The following is a 20214-nucleotide window of genomic DNA, read 5'->3' as shown; positions in this document are numbered from 1 at the left end:
TGGCCTCAGTGTTGTTAGTGGCCTCAATGTTGTTAGTGGCCTCAGTGTTGTTAGTGGCCTCAGTGTTGTTAGTGGCCTCAATGTTGTTAGTGGCCTCAGTGTTGTTAGTGGCCTCAGTGTTGTTATTGTTCTTAGTGGCGTAGCACACAAAATGAGGTCAATGGGTATAACTGCTGAAGTGGGACGCTGGATACTCCATTTCCTGTCGAACAGAACACAAAGAGTAACAGTCAATCAAATAAAATCGAGTCCGAGCAGTTAAAAGCTCTGTACCTCAAGATACAGTCCTTGCACCACTGCTTTTCCTTATTCTCATATCAGATATAAACAAAAATACAAGTCACAGTTTCGTGTCATCCTTTGCAGATGATACAAAAATCAGCATGAAAATTACCTCTGCTGAAGACATTGTAGTTTTTCAAACAGATATTGACAAAGTTTTTGACGTGGCAGCAGAAAATAACATGATTTTAGCAGTGATAAATTCCAGGTACTCAGATATGGCAAAAATGAGGATCTGAAACATAATATAGGATACAAAATGCAATTGAATCTGCCCATAGTAGGAAAAAAGCATGTCAAGGATTTGGGAATAATGATGTCCGACGATCTAACGTTTAAGGAGCATAACCAAGCAAATATTGCATCAGCCAGAAAAATGATAGGATGGATTACGAGAACTTTCAAATCCAGAAATCCCATCACAATGGTTGTACTCTTCAAGTCACTTGTGTTGTCCCGTCTTGAGTACTGCTCAGTACTCACTTCCCCCTTCAGAGCAGGAAAGATTGCTGAAATAGAGGGAATACAGAGAACATATACGGCACGCATAGACGAGATAAAACACCTAAATTATTGGGATCGTCTCAAAGCTCTCCAAATGTACTCACTAGAAAGGAGACGAGAGAGATACCAAATAATATACACCTGGAAAATACTGGAGGGCCAAGTACCAAATCTACACAGTAAAATAACAACGTACTGGAGTGAACGACATGGAAGAAAATGCAGCATAGAACCAATGAAGAGCAGAGGTGCCATAGGCACAATCAGAGAACACTGTATAAACATCAGAGGTCCACGGTTGTTCAACGTCCACCTAGCGAGTATAAGAAATATTGCCGGAACGACCGTGGACATCTTCAAGAGGAAACTAGATTGTTTCCTCCAAGGAGTGCCGGACCAACCGGACTGTGGTGGGTATGTGGGCCTGCGGGCAGCTGCAAGCAACAGCCTAGTGGACCAAACTCTCACAAGTCAGTAGAGTAGGGGAGTTTGGGAAGTAGAAGAACTCCCAGAACCCCATTAACCAGGCGTCAGTGTTGTTATTGTTGTTAGTGGCGTCAGTGTTGTTAGTGACGTCAGTGTTGTTAGTGACGTCAGTGTTGTTAGTGACGTCAGTGTTGCTATTGTTGTTAGTGGCGTCAGTGTTGTTAGTGGCGTCAGTGTTGTTAGTGACGTCAGTGTTGCTATTGTTGTTAGTGACGTCAGTGTTGTTAGTGGCGTCAGTATTGTTAGTGACGTCAGTGTTGCTATTGTTGTTAGTGACGTCAGTGTTGTTAGTGGCGTCAGTGTTGTTAGTGACGTCAGTATTGCTATTGTTGTTAGTGACATCAGTGTTGTTAGTGACGTCAGTGTTGGCAGTGTTGTTATTGTTGTTAGTGGCGTAGTCCCTCACTGTGCAGTAGACTACGGGGGTCTACAACTATTGTACGGACAACTCAGATCGAACTGAGGGGAAGGGGAGTGAATTATCAGGGAGAAAGCGCCAAGCCATTACGACTATTGCATTGGAAAGGGGTCAGGATAAGGATTTGGGATGGGACGGGGGGAATGAATGGTGCCCAACCACTTGGACGGTCGGGGATTGAACGCCGACCTGCATGAAGCGACACCGTCGTTCTACCGTCCAGCCCAAGCTGGACGTAGATCTGGCTGAGTAGATCTGAATAAATATAGAATCTGTTATAACGTATATAAGTCTCTTAAATCCGAGGTGAAGTTTATTGTGTCTAAAGAACTGAATTTTAATTTATTGCCAGAGACGGTCCGGTGGCAGCGGGGTGTGGCCACGGTGGATCATTGTGACTATTATTACTGGCTCAAACTTCCCTGGAATGTTGACTAAACCTCACATTAGAAATTGAATAGAATGTTTATCACCGACAAACTCCTAGTAACTATAACACGACTCGCAACGAAATAAATTTAAAATTGTGCAAATTACATTGTGGCAAGCTAGAGTTGTTTCACGGAATACTTCAGCAAGAGTTAAGTAGTAAGTTTATAGGAGTAGAGAGTGAACATAAGTCAAGCCACGGTCACTGTTCACCCCATAACGCAGTAGTGAAGGACACGACCACATAAGTGTTTAACTGCGACGCACACACGCAGGTCCTCAACGTCTGAGCCTTGATGACTGTCTCGTGACTGGACCCTCACTTACACAAACAATAGCAGAGATGCTGGTAAAATTCCTCGTGAATCGTTATGCTCTCGCCGGTGACATATGTAGAGCGTTCCATCAAGTAGTGTTGCAAGTCAGAGAGCATTACGCAACAAATATCTGGCTCGTTGATCCCGGAGATCCAGAGACACCTCTGGTGACATACTCTCTCTCAGCGCTATTTCACGCGGCTTCTTCACTATCTTGCAAGAAACCATAGTTAATATGAGAGACTCCGACAGTCAGCACAGAGATGCAGTAAACCAGGGAGGCTATGTGGACAACGTCCCAAGATACCGAGGAAGAAGAAACCATGCAGGTTAGGATGCCAACACAACCACCAAAGCATCAGTCATGCCTCAGCAAGGGACGGCTTCCAACAGCAGCTTCTGAACATACAAAAAGAGTCGTATTTAAGGGTTACATGGTACAGGAGTCCACAGACATGCTGGGAATCCAGCGGAACTCAGGGCACTTAAGCAAGCAGAACTGCAGGCTAAAGCATTAACAAAAACGAAGCTCTTGTCATAAATCTCGAAAGTGTTTTACAAAGTACTATGGAGAATGAACCACATATTAATTGGTTATCCAATAAATATCATAATATTTCTTAGCCTCGGTTACAAGTACTTCTGTGAGTTTAAAACCACCCATAGACCTGAACAAAGGTAAGATCTGTCAGCAGAACTATTCACATATCTGACGTCACTATAATATGTAAAAAAATAGTAATTAATATATGTGTCTCACGAAATGTGCAAGTATTAAAGGAAATAAGAGTGGCCATAACTGTAAACAAATTAACAAAATATAAATTAATGAACTAAAAATATATTGGAAAAACAGTTTAATATATCAAGGAAAGTGTTTTGCGTGGCCAGTCAGTTTAAGCGAGAGAGAAGTTGGCAAGCTGATGCTATTGCCAGCTTGAGTGTGAGAGAAGAAGGCATGTTGATGATGAAGTCAGGTTAAGTGATAGAAGTAGACAGGCATATATTGCAGCCAGCTTTAGTGAGAGAGAAGCAGGCAGACTTATGCTGTGGCCAGCGTGAGCGAGAGGTAAGCTTATGCTATAGCCAACTTGACCGAAAGAGAAGACGACAAGATAATGATGCAATCAGCTTGAGTGGGAGAAAAAACATAAAAGTTGGTGCTGTAACCAGCTTGTGTTACAGAAGTAGACAAGCATATGCTGTAGACAGCTTGTGTGGGTGACAAGTAGCCAAGCTGGTGCTGTAGTCGGCGATACCGTAACACCACATACACTCTCGGCCCTCATAACCCCCTACACCCCTCCCCCCCTCGTCTCTACACGCAGATCCACACCTCTACACCCCACTCACGCCTCCACACCCCACACCATCCACGTCCACACCCACGTATTCACACTCCACACTCGCCAACACCAACGCCTCCACACCTCACCCACGCTCCCATCTACGCTGCCACACCCCACGAACACCCTCGCCTCCACACTCCACCCTCGCCTCCACACTCCACCCTCGCCTCCACACCCCCACCCTCGCCTCCACACCCCACCCTCGCCTCCACACCCCCACCCTCGCCTCTACACTCCACCCTCGCCTCCACACCCCCACCCTCGCCTCCACACTCCACCCTCGCCTCCACACCCGACACCAGCCTCATCCCCTTAGGAGGCTTGAAATGGGCAGCGGGCCAGGTGCATGTTGGGGTGGACGGGGTACGGCCGGGCACTTGGCTGGTGGTGGGAGAGTAACGGGTGGTGTGGGAAAGGTTGTTGGACGATGGACTTATGGAAGAGGTTAAAAATTGGACTTCAGGGAGATTGTTGAATGTTGGGATTGTCGGAGAAGCTGTTTGGCGTTGGACTTGAGTAATGTTACGTTGTATGCTTAGTAACAGCTCAAATATATGTAGTGAGCCCAACAAGATATATATATATATATATATATATATATATATATATATATATATATATATATATATATATATATAGGGTTGACACCATAGCAGGAAATTGATTTTTTTGGGGGGGGGGGGGCATTCCTCGCTAAGCCTCCAGGGAAAATTTTTTGAAAATTGTATTCGTCGGTACACTGTCAGGGCTTCCAGGGGGAAAAAATCAGAGATTCACTTACTGCTGTTTCACATCCCATTTAAGACCAAAATTATTTCAGAAATCATATAATCCTAGAAGTTTAAGAAATTGTTATAGAAAACAATTCAGAATAAAAGTACTCGCTCCAGGCTTATTGAAAATAAACTCTACGGTCATAAACAGATATTTTAAACTTTACTGTTTAACTTTAACTGTTTAAGGCCTTAACTGTTTAACAACCAGATACACATTCACTGCTGGGTGAACAGAGGTTACAGTTAAGGCTTGGCACCCAGTCAATCCTCCCCGGGCAGGATACGAACCCAGGCGCTCGCGAAGCGCCGGGCGAGTGCTTAACCACTACGCCACGGGGACTGCAATGTCTTGTTTGAATTAATCCGCCCGGTCATAAAATTCTATCGATATTTCAGCAAAGTTTGCCGTCCGGGAACCCATTGTGGTGTTGCTTTACAAGCGCCCTGCTCCTCGCTTCTCTTTACACCCTCTTCTTATGGTTTGCCTTCTCCGTCCCCTGCAAGACATGCATTTTGTGTATTGATATTATATGGACTTTCTTCTAACTTTCTGGCAAGTCTTCTGTTTCCAGTAGCTTGTCATATATTAAAAGGTCAGTACGGACTTTAGTTGCCTTAGTATCCGTGTTGAGGTCTTGTCTGGTCCCACCGCCTTGTGGTATCCAGCTCCAGCCGGCGGGTTCTTCATCTCATCTTTGTTGAACTGAATGGCCTCCAGTAATGCTTGATTTGACGTCATTGTTAACTTGGGTACTCGCCCCTTGCTCTGTTGTGAAGACCTCCTGGTATACCCTGTCGAGTTCCTCTTACACATCATTTATCATATCGAGTAAAACGTCCTCTTCATCGCTTTCATCTCCTGTTCCTTTACTGCTGTTTTTCTCCAGATATTGGCCGTGGAGCAGCGTCGTTTGTATCTTTGTTTTATCTGATGTCGTTTTCAAGTTATTTCTTCGCTCCTCTTCTATATCCTGGTCCTCTGTTCCTCACCAGTTCTTAGAGGTTCATTTGTCCCTGTAGTTTCTTTACACCTTCATGTCTGAGAATGCCTTCCTCACACCCTCAGCTAAACTGTTGCTCAGTCTCTTATCTTCCACTCTTCTCTTCAGACAAGGACAAACCTGCCTCATCTTCCCAGCATTTATGGGCGACGAAGTCCATCACTATGTAGTGGAGTCTTCTCTCCGTGGTATACCTGACTGAAATGATCTCATTTCCTCATACTTTTTCATTTGGTACGCGAGCCATCTTCCTCTACAACAATTCTAAAAACAGCTAATTATATTTCCACCGGATGCTCCATTTCCAGAACGTAGTGACCGCCCATCCTCGAGGGATTGTCCAAGATTACTTTCTTCAGATTTAAATCATTCAGAGTGAAAATTCCTGCACATATGTCAGGTTCACTACCATCCCTCAGTCTACTGGGACACAGGTTTACGCGCACCTGCGCCCACGTGCGCTGCTCTCCCAGTCTATCTTGCAGTGGGTTCAGATCCATTCCAATTATTAGTTGAGGCAGCTCTTTCTGATAGCAATAGCTGCTATGTTGTTTCTATCTCAACTGTGATTGGGTCTTGTGTTGTTTACCGGTGAACACTCCCATTGTTACGGTGCCTGTTTCACCGTCACTATATCTTCCACACCACCGCCTGTTAATTAGAGCTGTGGAGTGTGTGTCTCTGGGGAAGAGATAGGGGGAGCTGGGGGGGGGGGAGGTGAGGCGTGACTACCCTGCCAGCAGCTGGACCTGGCAAGCTCTCCACTAACGGTAGGCGCCCAACACCGCTCCTACCTAGGTAACTGGCCACCTGTTCCTCCCCCCTCACTTGCTCGCCCCTCACCTACACTCCTCCTCAACGTCACCAACAACCTTCCCTAATACTTTCCTCTTCTGTGTTATGCTAAACTTGGCCCTACCACCCTGCCTCACCTGGACCCCCCCTGCCTCACCTGGACCCCCCCCCCTGCCTTACCTGGACCCCCTGCTTCACCTGGACCCCCCTGCCTCACCTGGACTACCCTGCCTCACTTGCCCAACTGGTCCTCAGGTCAGGCTCGTTAATGCTACCGCCAACCCCCACGACGCATTTATCAATTTTAACCGATTAGAGTACTTTATATTTATGGATTATTAGTCAATCATCACCGTAGTGAATATTGTCCACCTCTACCACAGCTTACTGACCGGACACTTGAGGGTAAGTTGCCAGTGCCCAGACGAGTCTCTCCCCACGGGCACGCCGTCAAATGCCCATCCATAACTGGGTACATAACTGGGTATATTGACTATACCCAGTTATGGTATAGTCAAATCGTATATAAGATGGTTCTGCAAAGCTCGTGTTCACTTTGTTAAAGTCGTATATATATTGTTAGGATGTATAAGATCATGTTAGGATGAGTTAGGTTGGTTTGGGCTAGGATAGGTAACGTCATATAGGCGAACCGTTAACGAACCGTTTGCAAAACGTCTTATATGCGATGAGACTAGCAAGCGTTGTCACAGTTGTGCTGGCGAGACACGGAGCAGCTTAGGCAGTTTACGGGCTCACCATAGCCTGTGCTACTTGGAACTTTTTTCCGAGTGGCGAATCTTAAACATTAAGAACAACTTATGATCACTGTCCTAACACAACAGTTGGCCCACGACCTGTTCCTCGCCCCTGGTGAACACTGTGGACGAAGGGAAGCGTAATACCTGTGACACCTCCCTGGTGACATGTCCCTAGACGAGCCGCCTGCGTCCCCTCACCCACACATCACTGTTGAAACAGTAACACTCTTCCCTGTGTTTGTGTTACAAATTATAACCTAACCTAACCTAACCTAACCTAACCTACCCTAACCTAACCTAACCTAACCTAACCTACCCTAACCTAACCTAACCTACCCTAACCTAACCTAACCTACTCTAACCAAACCTAACGTAACAGTGTTCCCTGTGTTTAGGTTAGGTTATAATTTTTAACATAACCTACCCTAACCTAACCTAACCTACCCTAACCTAACCTAACCTACCCTAACCTAACCTAACGTAACAGTGTTCCCTGTGTTTAGGTTAGGTTATAATTTTTAACATAACCTAACCTAACCTAACCTATCACTGTTCCCTGTGTTTATGTTACAAATTATGTGACAACGAACTAGGGATAAAAATTCATATAAATTAATTTAAATCAAGAGTGCATTAACGGAACCGAATAATATTTAATTATAATGAGAAATTATTAGTGGGAGCCGTGGAGAGGATTCAAACTTATGCTCTGGGTTCGCATGGAGCTGAACACAGGTTCGAATCCTCCTCACGAATCCGACGGATTTTCTCATTGATACATCACGTGAATGTGATTTATTTGTACATTAATTATAATAGTCAATAATAATCACACGAAACAACTAACGATTCACTGCACGTGGTAAAGTGTATAGCACACTGCACGTGGTAAAGTGTATAGCACACTGCACGTGGTAAAGTGTCTAGTACACTGCACGTGGTAAAGTGTATAGTACACTGCACGTGGTAAAGTGTATAGTACACTGCATGTGGTAAAGTGTATAGTACACTGCACGTGGTAAAGTGTATAGTACACTGCACGTGGTAAAGTGTATAGTACACTGCACGTGGTAAAGTGTATAGTACACTGCACGTGGTAAAGTGTATAGTACACTGCACGTGGTAAACTACACGTTAACCGTTCACGATACATTACACACAGTACACATTACACAGTACACAATGCATAGTACACAGCACACTCAAATTCAAATTCAAATGTTTATTCAGGTAAAAGTAACCACAACCTTCTATGTAACTCACATAGAAGGTGAGTTACAAACATAATGGTGGACTTATAGATAGAGGTAGTACATACAATACCTAAAGCCACTAGTACGCACAGCGTTTCGGACAAGGTGTGAGGAAAACCACTTAGACTGAACCTTAATACTTAAAACTTTAAGTATAAATTCTATTGAAAGAGGCGGGGGACATGGTAGAAATTAGCAATTAAACAAGTTAGTCAACAAACAGTATTGTTTGAAAATAGCAAGACATGGGTTGACATTTAGGGGGTAAGGTAGGTTACATTGAGTTTATTAGATAGTACTTGGTTTTTCTCTTAAACTAGTTGAGAGAAGTACAGACTTTGGCAAGATTCAGAAGGTCATTCCACATTCTGGGTCCCTTGATTTGTAGAGCATTTCTAGTTTGATTAAGGTGCACCCTTGGAATATCAAATAGGTATTTGTTTCTAGTGTGATGCCCATGGGTTCTGTTACAACCTTCTAGGAAGCGTTGAAGGTCACGATTGGCATTACAGTTCAGTTTTAAATATATAGAATATACTTGAGAGGATGTGCAGTGACTTAATATCTAACATATTCAAAGATTTATGGGTACCGAGTGATGTCTGGGGTCAGAGTTTGATATTGTTCTAATAGCAGCTTTGTGTTGAGTAATTAGAGGACGTAAATGATTTTGGGTAATGAACCCCCAAGCACAAATGCCATAATTTAGATAAGGATAGATGAGAGAGTAATAGAGTGTCACCAGGGCAGGGCGAGGTACATAATATCTGATCTTAGAAAGAATGCCAACAGTTTTAGAAACTTTTTTGCTATATTTAGAATGTGTCCCTGGAAATTCAGCTTGTTATCGATGAGAACACCAAGGAATTTGACAGCAACTTTGTTACTAATTTGGATATTGTTTATTCTTAGATTAATTTGATCTGAGGATTTATTACCAAACAAAATATAGAAGGTTTTGTCAATGTTGAGGGTGAGGTTGTTAGCAGTTAGCCACAGATGGACTTTATTTAGTTCAGTATTCACTGTAACATTCAGAGCAAGAGGGTCAGGACTGGAGAAAATGAAGGTTATGTCATCAGCAAATAAAATTGGTTTGAGGTGTTGAGAGGCATTTGGAAGGTCATTAATATAGATGAGAAAGAGGAGAGGGCCAAGTATGCTGTCCTGTGGAACACCAATGTTGATGGGTAGGGTGGGAGAAATGGAATTATTCACAGAAACCTACTGGAGCCTGTCAGTAAGGTAAGATTGAAGGTATTGGAGGAAGTGACCTCTGACTCCATAATGATGTAATTTAAGAAGAAGGTTTTGGTAAATGACAGTGTCAAAAGCCTTACGTAGGGCAACAAATAACCCAACAGGGAACCCATTTTTATCAAAAGCTGCATGTATCAAGTTAATCATACTAATAAGTGCATCGTTAGTGCTTTTTTGGGTCAGAAGCCATAGTGGCAAGTGCTAAGTATATTGTGTTTGGCTAGATGAGAGTAAACCTGCAAGTAGATTAGCTTTTCAAATATTTTTGACAAGGTTGGCAGAATTGATATAGGTGTGAAATTGTTAACATCACCACATTTATGGACAGGGGTTACTCTTGCTTTTTTAGAATATCCGGAAAGGTTTAGCGTTCATGTGACTTGTTGAAGAACAATACAATGGTTGGAGCTGAATGCAATGCAATGGTTGGAAATGAAACATAGTAGTTAACAAAAATAAAACAAATTGTTATTTTAACTAAGAGAAACATTTAGATTAATAACAACAAAAGCTAGACTAAAACAGTCTATATATAAATTTATATATAAATAAATAAAAAATAAATAAATAAATAAATAACAAATAAAATACCAGTCATACAATGTACGGTACAAAATATACAGTACACAATGTACGGAACACAATGTACGGAACACAATGTACGGAACACAATGTACGGAACACAATGTACGGAACACAATGTACGGTACACAATGTACAGTACACAATGTACGGAACAATGTACGGAACAATGTACGGAACAATGTACGGAACACAATGTACGGAACACAATGTACGGAACACAATGTACGGAACACTATGTACGGAACACAATGTACGGAACACAATGTACGGAACACAATGTACGGAACAATGTACGGAACACAATGTACGGAACACAATGTACGGAACACAATGTACGGAACACTATGTACGGAACACAATGTACGGAACACTATGTACGGAACACAATGTACGGAACACAATGTACGGAACACAATGTACGGAACACAATGTACGGAACACAATGTACGGAACACAATGTACGGAACACTATGTACGGAACACAATGTACGGAACACAATGTACGGAACACAATGTACGGAACAATGTACGGAACACAATGTACGGAACACTATGTACGGAACACAATGTACGGAACACAATGTACGGAACACAATGTACGGAACACTATGTACGGAACACAATGTACGGAACACAATGTACGGAACACAATGTACGGAACACAATGTACGGAACACAATGTACGGAACACAATGTACGGAACAATGTACGGAACACAATGTACGGAACACTATGTACGGAACACAATGTACGGAACACAATGTACGGAACACAATGTACGGAACACAATGTACGGAACACAATGTACGGAACACAATGTACGGAACACAATGTACGGAACACAATGTACGGAACACAATGTACGGAACACAATGTACGGAACACAATGTACGGAACACAATGTACGGAACACAATGTACGGAACACAATGTACGGAACACAATGTACGGAACACAATGTACGGAACACAATGTACGGAACACAATGTACGGAACACAATGTACGGAACACAATGTACGGAACAAACCCTGAGTTCAGACAGTTTGGTTCAGACACGTCCTGGGCAGGACGGTACAAAACAATACAGCACAAACTGTAACTAAAGGAAAAGAATGTTAAGTGCTCACTGTAGCAAGACGAAACAAAACACAGTAGCACATGCGCTCTGGCCTGTGACAGAGACGGACACGCGAGCTGGCCGCCAGACACACACAACCTGACACATGTTGACAAACACAGACAAATCGATCCCCGGGGATTAATTTGTGTGTGGCGGTGAGGGTGGGTGAAGGGGCGGCCGTCAAGGCCAGCTGGGTAATGTAGGAGCAGGGGGGGAGACGCCCCCTGACCTGGCCTTCACAGGTGCGCCGCTCCCAGACGCACCCCCGGGAAGCTTCCTCTTAGCGCATGCGCACTTGTCTCTGATGTTCAGTTGTCAGGAGTTTAGCGGATGTACTCTGAGGGTCGTGTGAACTACTCACCTAGTTGTGCTTGCGGGGGTTGAGCTCTGGCTCTTTGGTCCTGCCTCTCTACTGTCAATTAGTTTTAAGTTAATCAGTATTAAGATTTAGTCTTTAGAGTTTTTCCTGCCCGAAACGCTTTGCGTAATAGTGGCTTTAGGCATTGTATGTACTAGCTCTATCTATAAATCCATCAATTTTTGTAAAACCTCTTATATGTATGTACTTTACCTGAATAAACATTTATTTATTTATTTATTATTTATTTATTTATAATTGGTGTACAGATTTTTTAGCCTATTGGGCTCTGTCATATCTACATTTGAAACCGTGTATGGAGTCAGCCTCCACCACATCACTGCCTTATGCAAATGCATTCAATCTGTTAACAACTCTGACACTAAAAAAGTTGTTTCTAATGTCCCTGTGGCTCATTTGGGTACTCAGCTTCCACCCGTGTCCCGTTGTTCGTGTACCACCCGTGTTAAGCAGTTTATCTTTATCTACCGTCAATTCCTCTGAGAATTTTGTAAGTAGTAATTTTGTAAGAGCTCTCCTGTCCTCCAGCGATGTGAGGTGCATTTACCGCAGCCTTTCCTCGTAACTCATGCCTCTTAGTTCTGGGACTATCCTAGTGGCATATCTGAACTTTTTCCATCTTCGTCTTGTGCTTGACAAGGTATGGCTCCAAGGTAGTGTGAGGGTCGTCTGAAGTGTGAGGATCGTCTGAAGTGTGAGGGTCGTCTGAAGAGTGAGGGTCGTCTGAAGTGTGAGGGTCGTCTGAAGTGTGAGGATCGTCTGAAGTGTGAGGGTCGTCTGAAGAGTGAGGGTCGTCTGAAGTGTGAGGGTCGTCTGAAGTGTGAGGGTCGTCTGAAGTGTGAGGGTCGTCTGAAGTGTGAGGGTCGTCTGAAGAGTGAGGGTCGTCTGAAGTGTGAGGATCGTCTGAAGTGTGAGGGTCGTCTGAAGTGTGAGGATCGTCTGAAGTGTGAGGGTCGTCTGAAGTGTGAGGATCGTCTGAAGTGTGAGGGTCGTCTGAAGTGTGAGGGTCGTATGAAGTGTGAGGGTCGTATGAAGCATGAGGAACGTTTGGAGTATGAGAGTACATATTCACACATTCTTTTGAAATGTGTGCAACCTTAAGTGAGTGAGGACGTCTGGAATATGAAGGTCGTATGGAGTGTGAGGGAGTATGGAGTGTGAGGGAGTATGGAGTGTGAGGGAGTATGGAGTGTGAGGGAGTATGGAGTGTGAGGGAGTATGGAGTGTGAGGGAGTATGGAGTGTGAGGGAGTATGGAGTGTGAGGGAGTATGGAGTGTGAGGGAGTATGGAGTGTGAGGGGAGTATGGAGTGTGAGGGGAGTATGGAGTGTGAGGGGAGTATGGAGTGTGATGGAGTATGGAGTGTGAGGGAGTATGGAGTGTGAGGGGAGTATGGAGTGTGAGGGGAGTATGGAGTGTGAGGGAGTATGGAGTGTGAGGGAGTATGGAGTGTGAGGGAGTATGGAGTGTGAGGGAGTATGGAGTGTGAGGGAGTATGGAGTGTGAGGGAGTATGGAGTGTGAGGGAGTATGGAGTGTGAGGGGAGTATGGAGTGTGAGGGGAGTATGGAGTGTGAGGGGAGTATGGAGTGTGAGGGAGTATGGAGTGTGAGGGAGTATGGAGTGTGAGGGAGTATGGAGTGTGAGGGAGTATGGAGTGTGAGGGAGTATGGAGTATGAGGGAGTATGGAGTGTGAGGGAGTATGGAGTGTGAGGGAGTATGGAGTGTGAGGGAGTATGGAGTATGAGGGAGTATGGAGTGTGAGGGAGTATGGAGTGTGAGGGAGTATGGAGTGTGAGGGAATATGGAGTGTGAGGGAGTATGAAGTGGGAGTACAAAATGGGATAGAAATTAAAGTAAGATGAAGTATGGAGTGGTGCTTGTGTACCATAAAACAGAAAGATATCGTTGAGTTCTATAATAGTCAGCCCTCGAATATACAGTCACGCCATAACGTGCTTCAAAGAAAACTAATTTTTTGGGGAAACAGTTATAAAAGTTTTCTGTAAATCGAAAATAAAAATATAATTTTAATGACGGGCAGCTTGTGTATATATATTGTTCTATCTTATGGAACTGAATAACTAATACATTTACCTTTCACGTCTCAACACGCACTAATAATAACTTTATATTTGGCATTCAAAAAGTCATCTGCAATGCCCGATTATTGGAGCAAAATTCACTTGAGCACTTACAGGCAACTATATATATATAGGTGTTGAGCACTTAACGGCAGCTTTATAATTCTCTTATGTAACTATATCTAACCTATGGTATCAGTGCCTGGGGTTCTAGTAGCCAAAATTATCTTTAACCCCCTAATTACTCAACATAAATCAACAATTAGAACAGTAACAAACTCCAGTCCCTCCAGACAGCACCTGGTGTGGGGGGGGGGGGGACCCTTACTGAAATCTTCGAATATGCTAAACATATTCACAGCGTTTACACAGCGTTTTGATCCACTCTGGAACATCTTCAGGTAATGAATGAATATACAAAGTTGTTGTTGTTTTAGATTTAGCTACTCAGAACGAAATGTCCATGTAGCACGGGCTATGGTGACCCCGTAATTGAGTTCGGTTATTCGCGATAACTTTGTTACTCTGATATTTGGGTTAAAGTTTTAAATGGAGGTGGGGATTCCTCCTTTTTCCCTGTTTCTTTTTTGCTTCTATTTTAGTGCACTGGTTTTAGTCTTGTTTTAATAACATTGGTGGCGGATGCAGGTCCAGAATGTTCACTAGTGAGTCCCATTCTTTAACGGCTTTTCTAATTGTATTGGCTGTGGAATGTGCATCTAATGCAGCTGCTGTCGTTGGATTAATGTTGAGTTTGATGCGCAGGGCTTCAGTAGCTTCACATTCCAGTAAGTAGTGCAACAGCGGCGCCTCTGCTTCTGTTCCACAGATGTGACACTCATTAACGATTGGGTTTATTATCTCCCAGCAGCACTTTTAACCAAGTCTGAGTCTGTGTATGGCTACTGCAATATCTCTGGATATCTTTTTGCCAGGCTTGAAAGAGGAGTAACCAGTGGCTTGTTCGTACCATATCGCAGTGGATCTTCCTTCCGCTACTTTGGCTCTGTGGCGACTTCTGATAGTTGGGAGTATTTTCTTCTTGATTTGCTCCTTAATCTGTGAAAAACTCTGAGGTATTTGAACCTGTAAAACAGGTAGAACAGTGGCAGTTTTTGCTGGTGAGTCTACCTTTTCATTACCATCTATGCTAATGTGACTTGGTATCCAATTTAGGATGATTGACAGCCTTAGATTATGGGCATCTTTTCCTATATGTTGGATTTCTGTGATGAGTTGTATATTATCTCTGTGCTGGCTGGATAACAATGCCTGGAGCGAAGATTTAGAGTCGGTATGAATGATGACATCATGTAAATTATTCTCAATTGTATAGTTTATGGCCTCCTTCAGGGCATATAATTCTGTTTGCAATGTTGAGCACCCACTATTCATGCTCCAGTAAGCTTCATGGTTGTTGGTGTAAACTGCTGCCCCAGCAGAACCTCTTTTTTGATCAACTGAGCCAACTGTGAAGATGTGAGTCGTTGTTGACTCACAGATGACTTGACTTACAGATCAGTTCCATCTCAAACGGAAACTTGAGATGGTTTCCGTTTGTTGTTCTATGACTGCTTGGAGCCTGCGAGATATACAAAGTGCAAAGTTGTCTTAAGTACACATGTGAAAGAGGTGAAGTTGTGGGAGGGTAAGGTGAAGTAATCACACATAGGTGAAGAAATAGGGGAATAATATGGATGGATGTCCATCATACACTGGGTAAGGCGGTGGGCGGGGAGGAGTCGGTAGTGATGTTATCCGGTGCTGTATGGGGCTGAGGTCTGGGTCTGAGGGTAAGCAAGGTCTCGAAGTCGTTACTCTGAATAATTAGGGTGGGTCTGTTTGATTATATGAGTGTAGCTTCCGGTATTTGCAGTTTTCTCTGGTCCGTGGTGGATGCTGGGAGTGTTGCATTATCTACTAGCGTGTTCCTAGTGAGTGTTATGTATACTTTGCACATAGTTTCTCGGGCCACCAGCTTATAGATGTCAGGTCAGTCTTCTGGAAAGCTTCATGGAGGTCATACCAATACAAGTAGATCGAAGGTGACATCCTTCATTAGGCCATTCCAAAAAAGCAAACGTGGTATACCAACTTACATGCCAAAAAAAGCAAACAAAATGTTAATAATTTTATGAATGCTTCTTTGGGATGGGCCGTTGCGTGGAGGAGTCGAGCCTGAACACGGATTGGACTGAATTAACGAGCATTTGGCCAGTGTTTCTGAGGACGGACAGTCTTTACAACACAGTCCTCAAGCATTGACCCAACAGCTCCTTAACTTAACAGCCGCCCCTTGTTTATGAATGAAAAGAACCTTACTTAACTTGTTACGTTCGAACTATCCTCAAACATTGCTTCACTTACTTCCTATTTTCAACGTGTATCTCTAAATTCCTCAACCACGACCTCTAAATAATAAAAATAATAACAAACCCGAACCACCTAACCTACTTTAGGCCTCGTTATACCCAAAGCTCTAATATATAGTTATTTATATTTGAGAAAATTATGTGTTTGACTACACATAAAACATTTGACTACATTTGACTACTACACAAAACACCCAATATGTGTACTGTATATGTGTGGGATCAGGTGCAGCTTGAACCAGCATCACTTGTCGAGGTCTTGTGTTGTCGCTTTTAACACAAAAGAAAAATCCCGAGAAATACAGAGATGTGTGAGAGAAAAACACCGAACCGGGACAATATTGCCTGGAGTGAAACATTTATCTTGTATTATTGTCGGAAAAAATATTGAGTTAGCATGAAGCCTCATACTTGAGTTACCTAAACCTTATACTTGAGTTACCTAAACCTTAAACTTGAGTTACCTAAACCTTATACTTGAGTTACCTAAACCTTATACTTGAGTTACCTAAACCTCATACTTGAGTTACCTAAGCCTCATACTTGAGTTACCTAAACCTTATACTTGAGTTACCTAAGCCTCATACTTGAGTTACCTAAACCTCATACTTGAGTTACCTAAGCCTCATACTTGAGTTACCTAAACCTTATACTTGAGTTACCTAAGCCTCATACTTGAGTTACCTAAACCTCATACTTGAGTTACCTAAACCTTATACTTGAGTTACCTAAACCTTAAACTTGAGTTACCTAAACCTTATACTTGAGTTACCTAAGCCTCATACTTGAGTTACCTAAACCTTATACTTGAGTTACCTAAACCTTAAACTTGAGTTACCTAAACCTTATACTTGAGTTACCTAAACCTTAAACTTGAGTTACCTAAACCTTATACTTGAGTTACCTAAACCTTATACTTGAGTTACCTAAACCTTATACTTGAGTTACCTAAACCTTATACTTGAGTTACCTAAACCTTATACTTGAGTTACCTAAACCTTAAACTTGAGTTACCTAAACCTTATACTTGAGTTACCTAAACCTTATACTTGAGTTACCTAAACCTTAAACTTGAGTTACCTAAACCTTATACTTGAGTTACCTAAACCTCATACTTGAGTTACCTAAACCTTAAACTTGAGTTACCTAAACCTTATACTTGAGTTACCTAAGCCTCGTACTTGAGTTACCTAAACCTTATACTTGAGTTACCTAAGCCTCGTACTTGAGTACGAGGCTTCCCAACCCACTGGAGTACCCAGGAGTACCCAAGGGATAAGCCAACAGTACAAAAATACGTAATGATCACTGGTACAGGAAAAATTCACTAGGAACTGTAGCACACTACTGAAACTTCATTTACAATCATTTCAATTATAATATCAAGATTTACCAAATAAGTGTAGAAGCCTACAAAGATAAATTACTCAACTGGGAGCATCACCTCTGCCTTATATCAACCTCCAGGAGCCTCTGAACCAGAGGTCTATGTCCACCTCAGGCGGTCACGGCTGCCAACACTACAGATGATGCATCAAAACACTGTGTTACTTTAATTACAATTGGCCAACAGTGCCATGAATAATAAATAATATAATTATTACTTGCAATTACCAATCAGTATTCCACACTAATCAGCAACACAAGAGTGGTACATATTCCACCAGTCAGAGCGGTGACGAGAGTGGTGATGACTGGGGAAGCCAAAGCGATGATGATAGCGGTGATGAGGGAGACGACGCCGGCGGTGACGTTGACCCATCAGCAGGGCGCCAGCGATCATGACCCACATCGCTGGCGGGAACTTGCCTGCCGTTGAGTAATGCGTCTTGCACCCCGCGGGAGCCGTGGAACACTGCTGAGTTGCCTCCACTAAGACGACCGGTGTCAAGGATCACTTCGTATTTCCCCATGACGGAGAATTTCGGAAGGCTCTTCTTATTCGTTTATTATCATCACGCAAATGTGCTCCTCTACAGGTCACGAGCATGAGAGAGGCCACACGCGCCCTTCTACAGGTCACGAGCATGAGAGAGGCCACACCCGCCCCTCTACAGGTCACGAGCATGAGAAGGGCCACATGCGCCCCTCTGCAGGTCACGAGCATGAGAGAGGCCACACGCGCCCTTCTACAGGTCACGAGCATGAGAAGGGCCACATGCGCCCCTCTGCAGGTCACGAGCATGAGAGAGGCCACACCCGCCCCTCTACAGGTCACGAGCATGAGAGAGGCCACACGCGCCCTTCTACAGGTCACGAGCATGAGAGAGGCCACACCCGCCCCTCTACAGGTCACGAGCATGAGAAGGGCCACACGCGCCCTTCTACAGGTCACGAGCATGAGAGAGGCCACACCCGCCCCTCTACAGGTCACGAGCATGAGAAGGGCCACATGCGCCCCTCTGCAGGTCACGAGCATGAGAGAGGCCACACCCGCCCCTCTACAGGTCACGAGCATGAGAAGGGCCACATGCGCCCTTCTGCAGGTCACGAGCATGAGAAAGGCCACACCCGCCCCTCTACAGGTCACGAGCATGAGAAGGGCCACATGCGCCCCTCTACAGGTCACGAGCATCTTCTTCTTATCTTGAGGTTATCTTGAGATGATTTCGGGGCTTTTTTTAGTGTCCCCGCGGCTAAGAGAGGCCACACCCGCCCCTCTACAGGTCACGAGCATGAGAGAGGCCACATGCGCCCCTCTACAGGTCACGAGCATGAGAGAGGCCACACACGCCCCTCTACAGGTCACGAACATTAGAGAGGCCACATGCGGCCCTCTACAGGTCACGAGCATGAGAGAGGCCTCATGCGCTCCTCTACAGGTCAAAACCTAGGTACAAGATGTGACTCAGTCCTGTTCACTGTTCCGGGGGAAGTGGCCCACATATTAATGCCAAGACTATTCACAAATTGTATTCTATATACACGATTTAATTTAATTTTCTAACCCTCAATCCACACATTCTAATGCTATAAATAACGAGTTAGATAAGTCCGCTCACGGACCTCACACTCAATTTTAAACTTCTGCATTTTATTTTGAAATATATTGTTGAACCAAATACACTGTTAGATAGGAAATGTAAACATTGATGGTAAACGTGATTGAAAGCTCTTTGGCAAATACATAGAAAAGATATTTAATTTCAGTACTCATATTCAGCACATAGCTAAAAAATCTCTAAAATTGTTGGTATATTCTCAAAAATCAGATATTATGTCTTTCGGCTTGATCAGCCGTTGAGATGTAAGTCTCGTCCTCACCACATGCTCTCAGACCTTGATAAAGCAATCGGGAGAGTGCGAAGGACTTGAAAGAATTTTCTTTATATAAAATACACAAGAACATATACGAAAGTACTTAAGGAAATTCCTGTTTCAATTCTTCCTCCGTGGTCTGACACTGTCACAAGTACATAAGTGTGAGGTTTTATCAAATATATAATGTTACGGATCTTATGTAACAGAAGTACAAGATAACTTCCGTCACAGAAATTGCCTGTTCATATTCACACACGGAACTATTGGAAGGTTGTAAGGTCTACAAGCAAGCTCTTCGTTTCGTCATCCACATGTCAGACTGTCGTCAGTACAAGCACATGTTACTAAAACAAGGTCTTATGAGAAGCACATGTCATAAGTTTAATTCAATTAATTTATTTTGTAGTCCCACATTTATCCTGTGGGCGGTATTGGAAAAGATTACAGGAACATAAAATGCGCTTAGCTAAGCAAATTAGTCTTGTTAAGCTAGTTACAACATTTAATGTATATTGCTATATCAACAATGGGTTCGAGACCGACCATAAAGTATAGTCTAAGCTAAACAACTTATATATGTGGTGAGTTGGCTTCATAATGGATATGTTTACCCAGTACACCGCACCGCCATCCACTGGGCAGCAGTGGATCGGTTACACTCACATCTACTACTTACAGTTAGCAACCTGGAAATATTTGGTTAAAATTCCTAGTAGTAGATCATTTCGAATGAAATATTTATACATTGTTTTAATATTTAACGTATGACAAGCACAGGTCAG

At 43.4% G+C, this 20214-nt stretch overlaps 3 protein-coding genes across 3 annotated transcripts; 2 read left to right on the top strand and 1 right to left on the bottom strand.

Annotated features, from left to right (window-relative positions):
* Nucleotides 1-10288: 10288 nt before the first annotated feature.
* LOC138350116 (GATA zinc finger domain-containing protein 14-like) lies at nt 10289-11248 on the top strand. The gene has a single exon (XM_069300414.1). The coding sequence runs from the start codon at nt 10289-10291 to the stop codon at nt 11246-11248; it is 960 nt and encodes a 319-aa protein (XP_069156515.1).
* A 1059-nt stretch (nt 11249-12307) lies between these two features.
* LOC138350115 (uncharacterized) lies at nt 12308-12781 on the bottom strand. Its single transcript, XM_069300412.1, has one exon. The coding sequence runs from the start codon at nt 12779-12781 to the stop codon at nt 12308-12310; it is 474 nt and encodes a 157-aa protein (XP_069156513.1).
* A 5353-nt stretch (nt 12782-18134) lies between these two features.
* Nucleotides 18135-18773, top strand: LOC138350114 (zinc finger protein 229-like). The gene has a single exon (XM_069300411.1). The coding sequence runs from the start codon at nt 18135-18137 to the stop codon at nt 18771-18773; it is 639 nt and encodes a 212-aa protein (XP_069156512.1).
* Nucleotides 18774-20214: the final 1441 nt, after the last annotated feature.

The sequence above is a fragment of the Procambarus clarkii genome, chromosome 44 (assembly GCF_040958095.1).
Source record: "Procambarus clarkii isolate CNS0578487 chromosome 44, FALCON_Pclarkii_2.0, whole genome shotgun sequence".
Lineage (NCBI taxonomy): Eukaryota > Metazoa > Arthropoda > Malacostraca > Decapoda > Cambaridae > Procambarus > Procambarus clarkii.
Note: the sequence above shows the minus strand (reverse complement) of the source record. Positions and strands in the feature narration are given on the sequence as shown.

Coding starts and splice junctions, on each gene's coding strand:
- LOC138350116 (XM_069300414.1), top strand. CDS start 10,289: ATGTACGGAACACAATGTACGGAACACAATGTACGGAACACAATGTAC.
- LOC138350115 (XM_069300412.1), bottom strand. CDS start 12,781: ATGTACTCTCATACTCCAAACGTTCCTCATGCTTCATACGACCCTCAC.
- LOC138350114 (XM_069300411.1), top strand. CDS start 18,135: ATGTGCTCCTCTACAGGTCACGAGCATGAGAGAGGCCACACGCGCCCT.